The 18,803-nt window shown below is 52.6% G+C and overlaps 1 protein-coding gene across 7 annotated transcripts in view; it reads right to left on the reverse strand.

Moving 5' to 3' along the window:
* LOC116949636 (prolow-density lipoprotein receptor-related protein 1-like) overlaps positions 1-18,803 on the reverse strand; it is a 289,619-nt gene that overhangs the window by 69,727 nt on the left and 201,089 nt on the right. For all 7 annotated transcript variants that reach the window (XM_076069024.1, XM_032967210.2, XM_032967186.2 and 4 more), the window contains 16 exons: positions 18,169-18,366; positions 15,884-15,931; positions 15,112-15,316; positions 13,672-13,836; positions 11,705-11,949; positions 9,904-10,035; positions 6,689-6,916; positions 5,984-6,158; positions 4,626-4,720; positions 4,295-4,444; positions 3,621-3,761; positions 3,038-3,166; positions 1,459-1,590; positions 1,186-1,320; positions 902-1,031; positions 226-352 (listed from right to left, as the gene is read on the reverse strand). In XM_076069024.1, the coding sequence (XP_075925139.1) occupies positions 226-352; positions 902-1,031; positions 1,186-1,320; positions 1,459-1,590; positions 3,038-3,166; positions 3,621-3,761; positions 4,295-4,444; positions 4,626-4,720; positions 5,984-6,158; positions 6,689-6,916; positions 9,904-10,035; positions 11,705-11,949; positions 13,672-13,836; positions 15,112-15,316; positions 15,884-15,931; positions 18,169-18,366 (2,435 nt within the window). The remainder of the gene's footprint in view (positions 1-225; positions 353-901; positions 1,032-1,185; positions 1,321-1,458; positions 1,591-3,037; positions 3,167-3,620; positions 3,762-4,294; positions 4,445-4,625; positions 4,721-5,983; positions 6,159-6,688; positions 6,917-9,903; positions 10,036-11,704; positions 11,950-13,671; positions 13,837-15,111; positions 15,317-15,883; positions 15,932-18,168; positions 18,367-18,803) is intronic.

Consider the following 18,803-nt stretch of genomic DNA (forward strand, 5'->3'; position numbering starts at 1 on the left):
ATAACTACGTTCAGCAACGCGGGTGATGAAATCAGCGGGGCGCTGTGAGGGTGCTTTCAATAATTATTTCCAGCATAGACACACACCCACACACCCACACTCTGAAATGTGCGTGTTTGGGTAACGGGTCAGGATTTCATCAAAACAAAAAATTGCTCACTTATCCATTTCAAACCCATGGGGAGCGGTGTCGTGCGCATGAGCGGTGGGACTGCGGGGACCCACGTCGTAGTCGATGGAGATGCCGTTGGGCGACGCGATGCTGGAGTTCACGAGCGCCATCCGCTCCGTGCCATCGAGCAGCGTGCGCTCGATCCGGGGGCTGTGCCCCCACTCGGACCAGAAGAGGTAGCTAACGGGGGGAAAACGCGTCACGAGGGTGCGCTCACACACACACACACACACGTACGTATGTATGTATGTTGAACCTCTTTCGTGCGGGGGAATGACAATAAACTGAACACAAAGAAGCAGTTCTAAAGAAATTCGTTTTCAACCTAGATTTAAAGTGCATAGCTCCAGTGCCTTCCTAATATCGGAAGGAAGAGTGGTCCAGACGGCCGCGGAAGCGCGTCTGACAGTGACCATCTTTGTTCGATGGCCAGCCAGACGCCGCTGCTGCGAGGATGACCGGAGTTTGCGTGACGATGGTTCATGCTCCTTGATGAGATCAGCGAGCTATTGTGGCTCATTTGTGGCAAGCACTTTGTGTGCCATGAGCGCGACCTTGTAACGCATTTGTTTGGTAACCGGAAGCCAATGCAGCTCGGCGAGCCGCTTGACTTACAGCACGTCTATCGACATGCACTACCACAACACACTCTGACCAATGCCACTAAGGCAGACCGCGTCTCGAACGACGTCGCCGGTCGGAGCGGCGCTGTGAGCGGGGGTGCCGTACCCCTTCTGCGGGTGCACGGCGATGGCGAGAGGCTTGTCCAGCTCCTCCGACACGACCACGTATCGATACGAGCCATTCAGCCGCGCCACCTCGATCACGTCAAACGCGTGGTCTATCCAGTAGATGTTGCCTGCGTGCGGCAAACAGCGCTTCGGTCAAAATGGATTGCTCACGGGTCGTTGAAACCTCTGCGTCAACGCACGCACGGCTGGCAAGGAGACGCGGTCACGCGTCATCCGCACAAGAAGCGAGGAAAGTCGAGCGTGGCCCGGCTTGAACCGTACCGGCGATCCAGTCAACAGCAATGCCCTGCACCCGACCCAGGCCGCCGGTGATGATGGCCTCCTTCCACGTCTGGTCTCGGTTGGATCGGAAGATGCTGCCCACCCTCATGTCCACCCAGTAAATGGTGTCATTGGCTACGCGTGGACAAAACAACACAGGAACAGAATACGTCAGAAAAGCAAAACACGCTTTCCCCGCATGGCTCACCACCGTGCTGCCGTGACGGACGCACGGGCGGACGGACGGACGGACGTGTGCACGTCAAGACCAACCTGCGTGGAAGTCGATGCCCACACCGGACGTGGTGCCCGAGATGGGCACTAGCACCTCCGTCTTGTCGGACGGGTCCAGAGGGATGCCGCGGATGCCACTGTACACAGAGTACAGGAGGAAGGCACTGATGCCTGTCGACATGCACCCAGTCACGCACACACATACACACACAGATACGTACACGTTATGCACTGCAGTGTATGTAAGTTGAACTTCTTTCGCACCGTACGTCGGCAACCGTGCCCACCGGAGGTGCTAAGTGACGTTCGTGAAAATCTCTTTCACGGAACACGATGGGGTGATAAGAGTCTGCACCACGTATGCATGCCTTGTCACCTTAATTTGGTTAGTACTCATGCGTGTGACTCTACGGTACTGGGTTGTCATTTTAGGCCCGGGTTGATCGAGAGGAGGCGGAAGCAATGTTTAGACACCAAACGCCACTTGTGTTGTTTGTTGCCTGTGTTAGTGGAATGCTAAGTGGAGTATCTGAACCATAGTCCACCTGCCTCTGACTCCAAACGCGCTCAGGCAAAGGTCCCCGTGTGGCCATACAGTGCTGTGGAGGTAAGTGCCGTGAGTGAGCACCCTACAATTGCCGGCGTGGCGCAGGGTGTTGTGTGGCCAGCGCCACGCTGCCTTTGTCTACTATACCGTACCAGGCTCTGATTTAAGGCTAAGTCAATCGAAGGGGAAGACCAAAAACTGATTCAAATTTGCATCACCGATGTTGGCCATGGCCAGAATTTAAAGTTAAGTTACCGGTTTGATAGCGAAGTGCGTTAACCACGATGTCACCACTCTCACGCATACAGTCAAACATTACCTTTTTCCCAAGCACTGAAATGCATTGTACCAATAGTTTAAAAAAAAAACATTTCCAAGGAGTAAGATCAACGAGAGATAAAGACAGGAAACATCATTATGACAATGGGACAGGAGCAGAGGGGCCTAGAGTGGTCGCTGCACTGATCACATATAAGGATCAGGAACAATTTTCAGGCAGCCAGATCTGATTCGCATCTCACTTCCACAACTCTTGCTCAAGGCGCCAACACAAAACGTGCACAGTGCCGGCACCATCACGCGCGCGAGGGCATTGCGACAGCCTGTCTTGGCGTATGCCAGACCTTGGGCGTATACACTAGATCACGGAAATGATTGATTCGCTTTGATTTGCTTTCATTGAGGTTTGTGATAAACGTTCAGCCATGAGCCGTTTTCACCAGAATGACTCGCGGGGAACCTTTTGTGAAAAAAAATACATTTTAGGTGAACAAATCGCAACGTCGCAGATGCCAAGTTGCAAACGCATTCAAGGAAGACAACATTCCAGTCATGGACCACTCGCGGAAACACTAGCAGGCATGGCACATCAACACCGAAGCACCAAATTGCTCCGAGTCCGTTCGGCGCGCGTGCGGGGGATTAAGGTGCACATCACAAATATTGACGGAAAAATCTGAGCGCCATCTGGAAACGGCGCTGCTGTGGCGCTGTTTGGGAGGGAACAGAGGAGGAGGAAGGAGGAAGGCCTCCGGGTAGGCCGTGTGCGCGAGGCGTGGCCGGCGGACGCACCTTCGCAGGTCTTATGGTCGGGCAGGAGGTTGAATCCGGCCGTGCAGCGGCACGTGGGCATGGGGTTGGTGGCACGAGGCAGGCACAGCTGGCTGCACTTCCCATTCTGGTGGCTGCACTGGTTTTCCCCTTGGGAGCACGAGAACGGAGAACACACGTACGTACGCACGTCGCACGGTACCCACACTCACTTGGTTGGCTCGATGGGCAAAAGTAAATATTAAAACATTTGCATTGCGTTTAAAAGCACGTTACTTACAGCACAAATTACTCAACAGCACGGTAAAGCATGCAAACTCAAATTAACATTCCGAATTACTTTTGTTGTTTTTCTCAATTTCTACCGTATGAAATGCGTTTTTTTTTTAATTTGCTACATTTATCGACTCTGTAAAACACTGTTTGCTACATAATAAATAGAGGAGACCCGCAGCACCGTGGCAACAGTGGACGCCCCTTGTGCTACCATCACGCGTCGACGCTCCCCCGCCGCTCCGTCGCGTCCGCCCCACGCCCCGTGCTCCGCGTGCGTTGCTCATTCTGCGCGCTGCCCCCCCCCCCCCACCACGCACTCCGGGCTCACCCTTCTGCACGTCGGGGTCGTACGAGCGCAGGTAGACGATGCCGGCGGTGCCGTTGCGCAGCACTTTTGGCTTGGAGCCGTCCTTCTTGCTGCACGTTCCCAGCTGCTCGGTGGCTGTGTCGGCCCACCAGAGCTCGTCGCCTGCCAAGGGTCGCGGCCAAACGACGAGAGCGCGCTCGAGCCAAGACACGCTCATGGACGTACGCATGTTGAACCTCTTTAGCGCCGTGCACAGCCAACCGTGTTCGTAATGGAAGAGCAGTGGCATCGAGGTTGTCCGTTCTTGCCTGGCTGTGGTGCTTGGCCTTTTGAGACTCTCCTTACTTATTCCAACTGACCAACCTCATATACTCACACTTGGCCCTTTGAATAAGCTCGGCACCTTTCACCCATTGTCCTTACACTTGCTTCGCAGACGGGTGTGCCTTTGCGTAACACGCGGCAGTGTCTCTGCTCACAAATAAATGTTTTAAAAAGCAAACAAAGATCGACGCTGCTGAAATTCCCCCCAAAAAATCTCTTGAACCATTCGTGCTCCTATCTATGCGAGCAACAGGGCATTGCCGCTAGCAATGCAGCAAGTCGTGCTTTTGTTTAATAAACTGCCAGGAGGGCGGGGAAGGGGCGAGATCTCCGTCCGTTGTCTGGACAGGTGGAGGGGTGAGGGCGGTTACCCATGATGGCCAGGGCCGTGGGCTTCGTGAGCTTGCTCTTCATGGTCTCGATGGCCTCCAGCATTGTGCCGTCCAGGCCGCAACGGTAGATGTTGCCAGTCTGGCCGCTGATCCAGTACAGCTTGCCCTCGTCGTAGTCGATAGAGAGCCCTGCGGGGGGACACGCAGCGCAAGCCGAGGACCCGCCGGATTTTAACGGTGCATTTTGTTTTTTACTTTACGGCCAAACGAAACGAATCGATACGCCCCCTTCAGGGAGGCCGTAAAAATTAACGTGACGAACATCGGGCGGCGTCGGATGCCATTGGAGGCGCGCTGAAGGACGTCTCACCAATCGGCCCTCTTTGCTGGGGGTGCAGCACCTTCCGGCTGCTGCCGTCCATGTTGGCCACGTTGATGGTGTCTCCGTCTGTCCAGTACATCTTTCTAAGAGAACCGAACACATCCGTGGGTAAAGCAGGAGACAAACGTTCGCGGGTCGAAAGGAACGTATTTACGGCTTAGACGGATTGCTTTTCCCGTTCGTATGTTTGGACAGTGCTATCTCACAGCACAAAGGGACTGAGCTGGTGATTTGTCTCAAGCTGGAGCTGAAGATCCAGATAAGAGTCCTCGAACGTTCATTTCGGTGTGAAACGCACATAGCCACGTAAACATCACTGCTGCAGTCAGTCGGTCACCATACCTCACATTTACTCTTGATGGTCGTGCAAAAAAAGATGACCACAATGCACTTCTTCACGAATGGCTGAGGGTTTTTTTTGCATCACGCACAAAGGCTGTGTTGGTTTTTTGCGAATGTTTGAGTCTTGTTTGAAGCTTATGACTGAAAAATGTATGAAGACAGTGGTATACTAAAACAATCATAATCAGTACAAGACAAACAGAAATCTGCAGGAGCCGGCTGAACTATATCACAATATCAGCCATTATGACCCAATGCGTCAATACTAATTAAATAAGAAAAAAAATCATTTTGAAATGTTAATTTCCCAATGCTTCAAATTAACTTTACATGGCACGGCGCTCGAGCGCATAAAGACATACTATTACTGATACTCTTCTCTGGAGTGAAACAGCCCCCCACCCCGCCCCCCCACCCCACCCCCCCACCCCGCCCCCCCCATGATGTGTGCATGCTTATGGGTCAGCACCGAATAAACATGGCAAGTGAAGCCTATTCCATTACACATTTGAGTAAAACATTTTGGCGAGCCGTGATCGGTACAAACGGACACAAGAACCCACGTGAACAATGCACACCGAGGCAGGCACTGTTCAAGGCTTGGCTGAATCCACTGAACAATCTGGAAGAAAATGGGTACCACTCCGCGGGGGAGTCAGCAGTCATTGACCTACGAATAGACTCACCTCCCCGACGTAGGAATGTGGAGTTACTACCTCCTCAACGTTCGTTTGACACGGAAGTAGCGGCAGTAAACAGGCCTCGCACGTCTCAGGGGTAAACGCCACTCCCGTGATATGAAAGGGACCCTCATAGTGGCCTACGTGCTCAAGACTCTGAGACCCCACAATTCAATACTGAACACATGGACGTTGAACTTCTTTCACAGCGTACGGAGCCAACCGTGCTAATCCGAGGGGCGGGGAATCCGCAATCGGGACAGGTTCTAGAGAAGACAGTGTTGTCGTGCAAGGTAGACGCTGGGGTTTGGGGGGGTTCCTTACCCTCTGGCGGGGTTTAACACCAAACCCTGGGGCTTGTCCAGACCCTCTATCACCGTCGCCTTGAAGGAGCCGTCCAGACGCGCCACGTTTATCTGCTTCTTGTTGTGGTCATAGCTGCTCCAGTAGATGTTCCCTGAGATCCAGTCGACGGCCAGCCCGTGCGTGTTCATCACATCTGAGCAATTGCACAGGCGGGCACACGCGGGCACAACCACCCAGCTGCTGTGTGGTGCTTGATAAATAGAATAGCTTCCCTTGAAAGCAGCATAACTTACGCATTCATATATTCATTTACGGGGTGATCTAACGCCTTTGCCAGCAAAATCAGGTGCAAGGATCTAAACAAACTCAGATTACACACCCAGCAGGGTTTCAATAGCCAGGATACCGAGGCAGGCACTGATGCGGGGGCCTATAGGCCAGCTACTGATACTGAGTTGGAGAAAGCAAGGCTAAACCTTTGAAGTCAGGTGTTGACTGTGGACATTCTGTAGGACCTAGATGAAGGAATAGCAGTGCGGGTGGCATCCTTGGCACGTTGACTATAATCAAATGTGGACTTCGACGGTGGATCACAAACACTTCAGACTTCTTCTTCCCGCGAGCTACGCACGATCGCCTTCTCCGAACCGCTCATCGAAGGGCAAGCGGCAACGTGCGCTGGGTGGCGGTTGCGGCATGGCCCGGCGGCGCTCGCGAGCGCACCTGTCGTGACGATGGTCTCCACGCCGGTGCCGTTGATGAAGGCGCGCCTGATGACGCGCGAGCGCACGTCGCTCCAGTAGAGGCGCCGCTCCGCCGCGTGGAAATCCACGGCGGTCGCGTTTTCGATGTCAGGTACCGTGAGCGAGATGATGGCGTTGAAATAGGGGTTGTCTGGGTCCACGCCGCGGATCTCCATCTGCCGGGCGTACAGCAGGAACTTCCAGTGCTCTGCATGCAACGGTACAGCACACAGCCGAAGCCCGCCCCGGCCGCCGTTAATAGCGCGTGGCCACGTGACGTGGCGGGAGCCGCACCACTGCCCGTCGCCCCCAACACGGCCGTCCTCGCTCCGCTCCAATGTTCACTCGGAGAAAACGCACCAGCCTGTGATGCATAGTGAATGGATAACACAAATACATAAACAAGCACGCAGGTGAACGCGCTACAGGCTGGGAGAACATGAGAAGGAGGAGACATTGCGTGTGGCTTGGTCGGTTGGGAGAACAAAAGGGGCTTTGGTCAAAGCTAATTTCTTTCGAACCGATTTTTGTGTTAAGTTTGTTGTCCTTCCCCCGCACCTCCGATTAGCTCGGTTGGCTACGTACAGTGCAAAGGAAGTTCAACAGACGGTACATACATACAGTCGGTGTCTCCCTGTTCAGGCCTACATTTAGAGAGGCACTCAAAGCCATCAATGATCCTGAGAATGTGGTGAAAATCCACATTCCCATCGTCACCATAGAAAGAGCACTCATGGGGATGATGAGCAACTGAGATCTGAAATTGCAACCCATCCAATTGTCAGTATAGCATTTAAAAATGTCAGAATAGTCATGCATACATGTCCTGGCAAACAGCAATGTACCTATAATCTCTCCACACTACACAATGCTGCAGTGACTGAAATTATAATTTACACGGTGGAATTACCTTTGTGTGAATGTGACTGCCCATATCTGCTATATATGTATAAGTAAAAATTTGTCTGTGGGTTTGTGGCGGGGTTTGTGTGTGGGTTTGTGTGTGTTCGCGTGCTTGCGAAGGATTTGGCTCTCCAACGGTGGGGTTTACGTAAAATAAAAATAGTCAGAGCAAGCGCTATTCCTTTTTCACATCCGTCAACTTTAAATGAGTTTAATTAGCGATTTAGTGCAATTTCTGCGCGCTTTCTTTTTATTTACTTATTTATGACGCGTGCACGACCATACCAACTCATGTGCCTTTGTTGGGGAGGATGGCCCATGCCAAATCGAACGCCTTCGATGGGAGTGAGGGGGACATTTTATTTCGCGTAAAAAATGCTATAAAAATACACTAAACGCTCAGATTAATCCTTAACTGTGTGATGTCCCCCCCACCCCGATGCGTGCAGTTACGACTATACAGTCAGTAGATGCTACCACTATAGGCCGTAGATATTACTATAGAGCGGCCAAGGAGATCGTGGCCAAGGGTGGGGGGGGTTCAGGGGTAGCAGCCCAGCCCCAGCCTGCCAAGGTGCCACCTCGGCCGGCTGGACAATCTAGGCGAGGTTCGAGGCTCTGCACGGGACTAGGCCTCACCACGCCACTCTGTCAGGTGAGTACTTTTTACTATAGAGTCGATAAATACTGCTATAGAGTCAGCATGTACTACTGTAGTGATAGCAGGTACCACCACAGTCGGTATGCACTGCTGTAATCATAATAGGTACCACCACAGTCAGTATGTATTGCTGTTAGATTTTTAAGAGTAGGTTTGAAATACTTTTTTGACCCGGGCAACGCCGGGTACTTCCCACTAGTTGTTCATATTTGCTAAAATAATAAAGACAAAAATTGCCTTCCTGTACAGATATAATTTAGCATTTCACCCGGACTATGATTGAATATTATTAGAATCCACTATACTCTCCATCTTTGACAACTGTGATGTTGTTTACAGACTTGCTATTGGCTCAGCATGAACAAAAAAACACCTGGTTTCATTGTCCCACACCGCACTTTGCTTTTGCCCTCAATACCCCATGCAGGACCCATCGCTGCGAACTTCAATTACAACTCTAATCGGCATTGGGCCATCTTCATCCTCAAAATATGTCCGCTAAATATGTTATGGATCATTTAATCCCCGAGATACATTCCTGTATCCACTGGAAGCTCTTCCCCCGCCCACCCTCTGTTCCTGTGAGAAGCAAACCCAGGTTACATTCCCTCCATGTGGCGGCCCCCTAATCTCTGGAATAACCGAGTGATAAAGTTTTACCTTACCATCCTTGTGCTACTTTAAATTGCGTTTGGACGTCAAATTTCCTTTCACACAAACATTAAATAGATCGCTCTGCTTTGCAGACTTTAAGTTATAATAGTTTTTTTTAATCTTCCTGTCCTTGGTGCTGTTTAGCACCCAATGCTTTTGTCATCGTTGCGAATGTAAAATATTCACTTTGGGTAAGTGATGGATTCTACTATAGCCTTGTTGTATTCTCTGTGCTGGCTGCACCATGTTGGAACACGACCTCGCCATTCAATTCTTTTTGTTAATGTGTTATTGTTGCTGCTGTTGTAGCCAGGTGTCTACTGTGTAACGATGTCCCCGTCGAAAATGAACATTCATTGTGGCAACCAAAATAAACCAAACCACTGCAAACAACTGCTTGCCATCGGCAACCTCTGTTAAGAGGCGCGCCAATGGTGCAGAAGAGCAACGTCCACACCATTGCAGCAGTCAACCCGACACAGCTCGGCATCGCAAGGTATAAGCAAACTAAGCATGTGCGTAGGGCCTCAGAGGTCACGGGGCTCAAGACTCGTAGTCGTAATAATAATACGGGTAAGATCAAATTGAAGACAGATCGTATCAAATAAAAAAAAAGCTAAAGGTTGTATGGACATTAATAAACTAATTTTAATTGTAATTAGTCAATTAACTTTATAATGTAACACAGCCGTGTTGCAATACAGTTATTAAGCTTGTGTATCATACATTTGCCTTGGGAATCCAAAGGGTTGGTGAACATCACCGGGAAGCAGAGCACTTTAAATGAGACATTGCGGTGAAGCCAAAATAGGGCTCGTGCCGGCCGTGAGCGCTCAAAGACAAAGATCCCCCCACGTAGCCTTAACAGACTGTTGGGGCAAGTGCTGTTGGAGAGTAGCCCCTATGAAGGCCGGAACGGCACACGAGGGGGTGGGTGGCCAGCACCTCGCCCGGCTAACCGCTGCACCACCGCTCACCATTGCAGGTGCGCCGGTCTGGGGCGAGCTTCATGAGCAGAGGGCAGGCGCACGCAGCCCGTCGATCGTAGTCGATGAGGCAGAGGTGCGAGCAGGGACCACGGCCCCCGTTCGCCACGCACGGATTCTCGGCTGCAACGTAGAAAGCACGCGGCGCGACGCTCGTTGAGTGGCGTGGTAGAGGGGGCGCAGCAGTGGAGCGCGAGGGAGCGGTTGACGATGGTGCGACTCCCGCAGACGTGCTAGCACGCAGGGCCACTCAGCAGCAGGGACGTTCCTCACAGTTGTCACGGGCCATTAAAATTTGGATGTCTTTTAGCAGCGCTAGAGGACCCTTAAATATTTCCGCCATTCACTGGGGGTGATAATAGTTTAGTGGCAGTAAAAGACGGTGGTTTATGGCCACTGCCATAATTAAATTATTGCCCATGAAGTTTGTTGGGATAGCGCTTCGTCCAATAATGCGATACAAATATTTAAAAAGAATAACGTGAAGAAGGAGACGAGAACTAAACATAACTCTTCACGGTGCATTCACGAGAACATAAATACACAGCATTGCTGGTTTAACCATGCAATAATCGGGTTATAGATGTCCACTATAAAAAAAAAAAACTTCATTTCATACTTCAACTTTGCATTATGGCTAGAAATTACGTGGTGCCCCCCAGGACAAGAGAGAGTGATGGCAGCACGGGGCAGCCATCCTGCGAGAGAGCGCGTGGGGCGAGGGGAGCACGTAGGCGCCCCACTGTCGACAGAGCAAGGCACTCGGCAGGGCATTTGTCGGCAGGGAAATGAGCCGTTTGACTGAGAGCGCATCCAGAGTGGGAGAGGGCTCTCCGTCACACACACACACACGTGTAGAGAGGGCAGCTGTCAAACACACGTGGAGCCACGAGAGTCCACATGCAAATAAACAAGCGACATTCTGATTCAGCTCACAAACGCACAAAGACAAGGGTCCCCTGCTCAGCCCAGGATAGCCTAGTGGGACCAGTGCTGTTGGTGAACACCTATTAACGCTTTCCCATTCCGCCGATGCATGTTCACGTCATTGGAATGGAATCGGAAGAAAAACTGAAATAAAATAACCTCATCAGTACATCTTCACGTCGCAAGACGTACCGAGGCTCCCACAAGGCCATGCTGGCACAGTTTGGCACCAGCTATCATCGGGCGCAGTCGTGTCGCAACAGTTCTCTGCGGCGAGTACAATGTCTTTAAAAACAGCGGCGCTACACCTTCTTAAATAAAAATTAATGCCAACCTGCTTGAGCGTCCTTGGATTCAGGAGTGAACGGGACGCACCCACCCAGTAACTCGCAGACGTCTCGGAATGGCTTGAGGCAGACGTGGCGAATGACAAGAGCGGTGTGGCCAGTACGGCGCACTTTGCCTTTGCCTCCCCAATGCTGATGTTTATACACATCACCGGGTACTCCTTTTTGGGTGCATCGACCTTGGGGAGCCCCAGGGCAAGTTCACACATTCACCACTGATGCGAGCACCGATTAAGGCCGGCACCATACACGAGGGTGTGAGAGGCCAGCACGACGCCTGGCCGCCCCCTCGTCTCCCGAGATGGAAACGTTTACACACTACACCACATATTCATTTTAGGCTGACTCGACCTAGGGGAGGCCCGGGACCGGTTCAAATAACTGTCCAATGGCGTTGGCCGTGAGCGGGAATCGAACGCGGGCCGCCGGGTCCGTAGACGCGGCGCGCTAACCGCTGCGATGCCGCTCCCCGCGCGAGAGTTACAGGCAGAGGAGCGGCGCCAAGAGAGACACCTCACCCATGGGCTGGCGCGACGGGTGGAACACCTGCAGGTCGAAGGGCTGCACGTTGGTGCGCTGCACCACGGTCACGTTGTGGCCGGTCCACTTGTTGGCGTGCAGCAGCGTGTTGGTGCGCCAGTCAGACCAGTAGACCTCTCCGCCGAACACGGTGATGGCGAACGGGTGCGAGATGAACTCGTGGCCACGCAGCACCTCGATGAGGCCCGTGCCGTCGTACAGCACGGAGTAGATGGCGTCCGACCTGCGGGCGGGCACGCACCCAACGTCAAACGCATGGCCGCCCGCTGAACAACGCCAGCCCGCCGCTCGTGGCGAATGCTCATTGCGCGCAAAGCGCTCGATGCAAGTGAACCACAGCACCTTTGCCGATCTCCATTCAAGATGCGGACGACGCTTGTGTGTATAAAACGAGTGCTGCTTTGTGTGGGAAATCAGCAATGACAGGAGAAATGAGCACCACTTCGTACTCGTATGAACATTGCCACTGTTAATTATGCAGCGGTAACTGGGTTGGCATTTTCTGACACACTGCATTTGAATGCGTTGTGTTTTAAGTCGTACCTGACTGTACGATAGCTAAAAAGTTAACAAAGAGCGTGCAAATTTAGCTGCCAAGCAAACGCCACCCCCCCCACCACCAGCCATTTATTCAGCCAGCCCAGACAGTTTAATTGTAACACTCATCTTAATTAATTGTAATGACCCTTTCATGCTTTGTTAAGCAAATTGGCGATATTGTCACATCGTGCAGTTCTCATCCGTTTGCCTTCATTTAATTAGCGAGTAATTCCTCGTGCACCGGGTGAACTCTCAGACGAGTATCATTTTTACGACAATAAGAGAGTTGGACGGATTCTTCGTCCTGGGAGGCGTAGCCACAGACGTCCCCTTTTAGCGGCACGTCGACGCATTAACAGCAGTCGTATGTCACTGTCCACCCACATCACCCCGGGGCCAGGCTCGTTCACCGAAAGTCACCGTTCGCTTTTGGACACCGGAATTTAATCAGTCCGGCCTGATGGCACGGCTTGGTGCTGCAGGGTGGCTAACACCGCATTAATTTGTTAAGTACGGAACGCGAGCAGACTTTGAGACTGATGTACACGCAGCTGACAAATAAAAACACGCTGGCAATCGGCATGCTACATCGGCAGGTGTCCAGTGCCAAGGTGGTAAAACGGTGCCTGCTCGACCTTTGAGGTTGTTGGGATGAGGACCGTCAGCAATTACCTGTTCAGGCTGGAATGAATGGCACACGATGGGTAGTCTGGCCAGCACATTTTAATCTGAGTCAACCCTAGAGGAGGCCCAGAACTGGGTGAGACATTGCTCTCAACTGATGTAAAGCTTCGGCTGTGAATTGAACTCGGGTTTCTGAATTGGCGACGCAGGATGCCAAAGCCCTACACCACCGATCGACAGTTCGCAACCCCCCCCCCCCCCCCCCCCACAGCACACGAACACGTACAACAGTGCTTTGTTAATCCACTGCTGGACGAGGGCCTCCCCACATCATGCAGGTGGTGAGGGTCATTTGACCAAACTTCACCACACTGGTCAGTGGAGGCGCACAGACATGGGAGCGTGGAAGTGCAATACGATGGATTTTGCTACACCGCCACCGTTTCCGACAACGTAGCTCCACAGCCTCTAGCGCCTGTTATGCATGTCGGTTCTCAGTACGTGTGCTGTTCCACGCTCAGCTCCATTTAGCTTCCGTGATTTTGGGCACATTCTGGCTTCTCCTTCAGCTCACGCGTTGCCACCACAGTCCTTTGTTTATCCAGCCAGTAGCCGGGACGTGCTATGGCTAGCAGCAAATAGAATGCAGCGGAGCTCTGCAGGGTGCGTGACCGCTCTACAAGCCGGCAGACCTATATAGGCGCTCCGAGACCTGCGATTCACCGCCGTCGCCGTACGGGAAGAGGGGTTGGCGGCGGCTTGCCCACGTTCGCTCGCTCACCGCGCATCGATCCACATGAGGCGCTTCTCCAGGTAGTCGATGGTGAGGCCGTTGGGCCAGCCTCCCGCGCCGGTCTCGCGGTACACGACGTGGCGGCCGCTGCCACTCATGGAGCACGCCTCGATCCGCGGGAACGACGCGTCCCAGTCGGTCCAGAACACGATCCTGGCAGGGCAGCGGGGGGAGGGCAGCGGGGGAAGGGCGGCGGGGGCAGGACAGCGATAGCAGGGTCCAGGATAAGAGCGAGCGCATTCAAATACCAAATGCGCTCAAGATCGAAGCAATCTGGACGAGATGGGGCTTGCATGCTAAGCAAAGGCGCTGAGGAGGTGACAGTTCCAATCCAAGTCAGAAGAGGCAGGATGACAAGGTGCGTCAGCATGTGACACCCCATCGCACTGGAAAGCCATCGCGATGTGATATCACTCGAGCGAGAGGCTGGCATTTGTTACAGATATTATCTTCTCGTGGGCTGAGCTTCATCTGCACACAAAAAAACAAGCTGTTTCAGGCTGCAGTCCACCCGGACCCTGCAATGAAGACATTGACTGTGAGTTGTGGATATTCTAGGAAGAAGTAGGCCCCAATGCATAATGCAAAAAATATAATAATGAAGAAAATATGAAAGGTTTAATTTATCCATGAAAGAATCAAAGAGAGGTACTTTCCTTATTCATGAGGTTCCTGCAATGGAATGATGTGGTAAATAATCCTGACTATTTTACATGTTGGATAAAAATCTCACGTTAACTCGAGAAAACCACCTAACAAAAATGCACGCAAAGAGGTTCCATCTCAATGTAATGTTCCAGACTCGTCACCGCACAAGCAGGTAAGTGGGTAGTATCTCTCGCAGCGCCATCTCTACATGATCCACTAACCGCACTCCGTATTCGCTGGATAGGAGATGTGCCTCGCCACCCGGCCAGTTCACTCTAATCTGCGGCTGTTGGGCTCGAGCTGGTGGTGAAGATCCACCATGCAGTTTTCCGCAGTCGTGCCGCACAGCTCTCCAATGTGTTTTCGGCTTGTACCGAGTGTTTTTCGGCACGATGCCTGATGCCTCGCTCCTGAATAAGCTCCCAGCATGTGGAGTAAAACGCCAGACACCGCACGTAGCCAACTGTGTTAATTGGAGGTGCGGGGGAAGGATTCACAACAAAACACAAAAATCAGTTCTAAAGAGATGAGTTTTCAATCTGAATTTAAATGTGCATGGCTCCAGTGGCTTCCTAATATCGGAAGGAAGAGCGTTCCAGACGGCCGCAGAAGCGCATGTGAAAGCGCGCGATGCGGTGACCGTCTTTGTTCGACGGTTAGCCAGAAGCCGCTGCTGCTGTGAGGGTGACCGGGAGTTCGCGAGAAGGTTTGACGAGATCGGCGAGGCGTTGTCGTGGTTCGATTGTTGGCAAGGGCGCATCGGAGAGGCACAGCCCTCACCCGTGGCGCGGGTCCAACGTAATGGCGCGAGGATGCTGAAGGCTGCCGGCCACCAGCGTGGTGCGCATGGCACCGTCGAGACGGGCCACCTCGATCTGGTCCAGGTTGCTCTCCACCCAGTAGATGTTGCCAGCGATCCAGTCGACCGCGATGCCCTCAGGCGTGGCCAGACCGTGCTCCACCACCACTTCCACGTTGCTGAGGCCTGCAAGTGATGGCAAGCCTGAGCGACGGGAGGTCCCCCCCCCCCCCCCGGGGGTGGGCGGTTCAAGCGGCGCGAGATTTAATGGCACACAAAATCAAAGGCGAATGAATCACACGCTTCGTAATGAGCGCCTGTACAAGACCCCATCGGGTAAAAGCTGCACCCATAAGATCAATGAGACGCGTTGTTTCGAAAAAACATTTCAAACAAATTTAAAAGTGTGGCGGTGAACGTCTACAGCTTAAAAAGAAAACAAAATGGGAACCGTTGATTGATATGCATGAAACAGCATAGTTCATTAATCCGCGGGAAAAAAAAAAAACTATAATACACACTTAAAAAAATAATACACACTTAAAAAAATAATACACACTTAAAAAAATAATACACACTTAAAAAAAGGAAACAATGAAAAAAGGTATTCGCACACAAATGGAAAAAAATCATAAACAAGTTTGAGGTTTAACTCAAAGCATGCGATGTGTGTTTACGATGCAGCAGCGGTGGTGGCGGATGCCGTGAGTGCATTGTGGGCGGAGAGGCCGCCTCGGAGGGCGTCGCGGGGACCTGTGCTTGAAGGCTGCTTGTCCTCACCACCTGCCAGGACCCACGTCCCTGCACGCAGGCACAACAACACGGGAGGGGTGGGGGTGAGTGGTGGGGTGGGGTGGGGGTCACACGCGTAAATGCTCACGGTCCACCCTGGACCGCATCCGCTGCACAGACCATGGCAGTAGATGCGGACACCTGATGCACAAACGGAAAATTCATATGTAGGCTTATGTGACCAATATCATCCGTGAGATAGGTTTTTCGTGGTTGGATCGCGTAAATATAAACGTGTCGTTAAACCCGCAATCACCCAGCGCAGCCAATTATTAAGGTTTGTCACGTGAACAGAACACGCCAATTCGTTATTAGTACGGAAAATGTTAAACTCTCCATCCAGAACAGACTGTACAACGTAAAATGACGCAAAGCCCGATCCACAAATACGAAGGCGACATGACGGAGATACGCTGTTCCGCTGCTCCTGACGCGGTACTGTGGCCTTGACCACCTGAACGCGGCACTGCATTGTTTTTCTCCCACGGTTCTCACGCCGTGCACGTTTTCCGAACAAGGCGCGCGTGCAAAGAGGTCAGGGCAAAGTGTCGCCCGACAGGATACATCTCCGTTGGGAGCCCTGAGCCCATTGGTGGCAATGCCACATTCCTATGACAGTGGCAAGTCTCTTCAGAAGAAATTTTTTTTCGAGTGTCGATTGGCCATTGACCCCCACCATCTAGGCACGTTATTGCGCTAATGGTGCACCGCATTATTCAATTCTCTAAACAATGAATCGGGTGAAGACAAAAATCATCCAATTTTATGGCGGAATTATGCACAAATGTACGTGCATTATGTAAATGCGTGCAGAAGCAATGCGAGCAATTATTTAGGCATTACAGATAAAGGCCCTGCTTGCTAGGTGCCCTGGTTTATGTCTGAAATATTAGGACTGGCTCACAGTGTTTGTTGCAAGGTTTGCAGAAACGTCCAGCAGCGATATTGGTCACCGTACGGGCAGCACGCGGTGAGACTCGGTGCACATCACCCCAAGCTCCCTCGCTAAAGAAGCGTTTACTCCGGGAGGCTCCACCTTCTCCTCCCGCCTTTAAATCCTGCAAATCAGGATAATATCCAAGACGCGGGACAGAGACCTCTTTGGAAAACACGGGTACGAATTGCGGGAACGTTGGAATTCCTGCCACGGACAACAACAACAACCGCCATTCGCCACTAAGTGGCGGTGGCGTCACCACGACGGTTGTGCCAGGCCATGTGCACCTTGAGGCCACGTGAAGTGTCAAACACCCGCTGGCAGGAGGTCTCGGGGCAGACCCAAGTGCCACGGGTCGACTAACTAAGATGACTGAGATGGCTGGCTGATGCACCAACTGTGCCCCCTACTGTGCCAACCTGCTGTGCTTTAGCCACCCGGCGCTCCGCTCGTTGTTGTGAGCGTAGCTCCTCCGCCCTCCGTTGTTGTTGGAGGGCGACTGCCTCCAACTGCCCAGTAGCGTCCTTCACGAGCCTCCTCCACAGAGGCCGATCTTGACACCGCTGGTACCAGTCATCGGCAAGTCCACTCAGCTCCACGTCCTCCTGTACCACATCACTCCATTTCTTCTCTAGCCCGTACCCGCGGCCGTTTAGCCCCCTCGATCAGGCTGAACTAAAGCTGTTTCGGCATGCGGTGGCTGGGCATGCGGGCTACATGACCCAGCCAACGCAGCTTTGCCTGCCGGAGGAGCTCACCGATGGGACCTTGCCCAGATCTTTCAAAGATTTGTGAGCTCCTCACACAATCCAGCCTGGTTAAGCCCAGGATGGATCGTAGGCAGGCAAGCCTAAATGTTTCTAACCGGCGAAGATGTTCCATTAGGGGGGTCCACGTTTCGCAAGTGTAGAGAAGGGAGGAATGACCGTGGCCGAGAAGACCTGAAGGTTATTGCGGAGCGACAGACCAGGTAGCTTCCACACAGCATTACGCAACCGATGAAAGATTTTGCCGCTCGACTGATTCGGAGTGAGACCTCTGCTGTTAAACTGGTGCCGGTCATAAGCACACTGCCCAGGTATGGGAAACTCTCCACTCTCTCCACAACTGCCCTATCACCGATTAGGAGTTGTGGGGGTGGAGTGTCCGATGGTACAAACCACCCAGGCAGGTGCTTAGGTTTGGTGGGGCTGATGGTAAGGCCCCATCTCTTAGTGGCACACACACACACATGCACACACGCGCACACGTGCACACACAAGCACACGCACGCACCGTCAAACTGCAATGACGGCCGAGGGCTACTCACCGCCACTGAAAGCCAACTTTCCACGGTATATCTTGTCCTCCACCACGTCGGTCCAGTAGAGGGTGCTTTGGCCGAAGTGGAAGTCGATGGCGATGGCGTTGCGCAGGCTGGGCACCAGCACGCTGTAGTCGCGGCTGTGCAGGTCGATGCGGCGGATCTCGTGGCGCGTGGAGAAGATGATGAATGGCACGAATGGGTCTGCGTCGGCGACAAGGTGGGTGGGGGGGTCGGGGTACGAACGTGGCAAACGGTGGGCATGCCGATCCGGCACTGCGTCACTGCTAAACACACTATAACCGCAATTGCATGACAAAGAAGATTTTAAGGGAAAAACAAAAATGTGACCGCACGCACGCATATCGGCTTATGGTCGTCAAACGTTGACGAGTCGCCGTAACCAAAGCAGTTGCTGCTACCAGGCCTCTGTCACCACTTTGCCACTCCTAAATGATCCCTGCAAACAGTGGTGCTTGCAGGGATCTGCCTCTGCCACTGGAGTCTCGACAACACCACGGATGTCCAGGTTCTCCCGCTGGGTGCCACTGCATCGCCCATCTCGGCACAACCCTGCTTCTCCTCGTCCCACCCGTCGCTGTCCGGCCAGATAAGTCCTATTTTATACAAGTCACCAACGG

The sequence above is a fragment of the Petromyzon marinus genome, chromosome 2, assembly GCF_048934315.1.
Source record: "Petromyzon marinus isolate PM22_M1 ecotype Great Lakes invasive population chromosome 2, UKy_Petmar_22M1.pri1.0, whole genome shotgun sequence".
Taxonomy (NCBI): domain Eukaryota; kingdom Metazoa; phylum Chordata; class Hyperoartia; order Petromyzontiformes; family Petromyzontidae; genus Petromyzon; species Petromyzon marinus.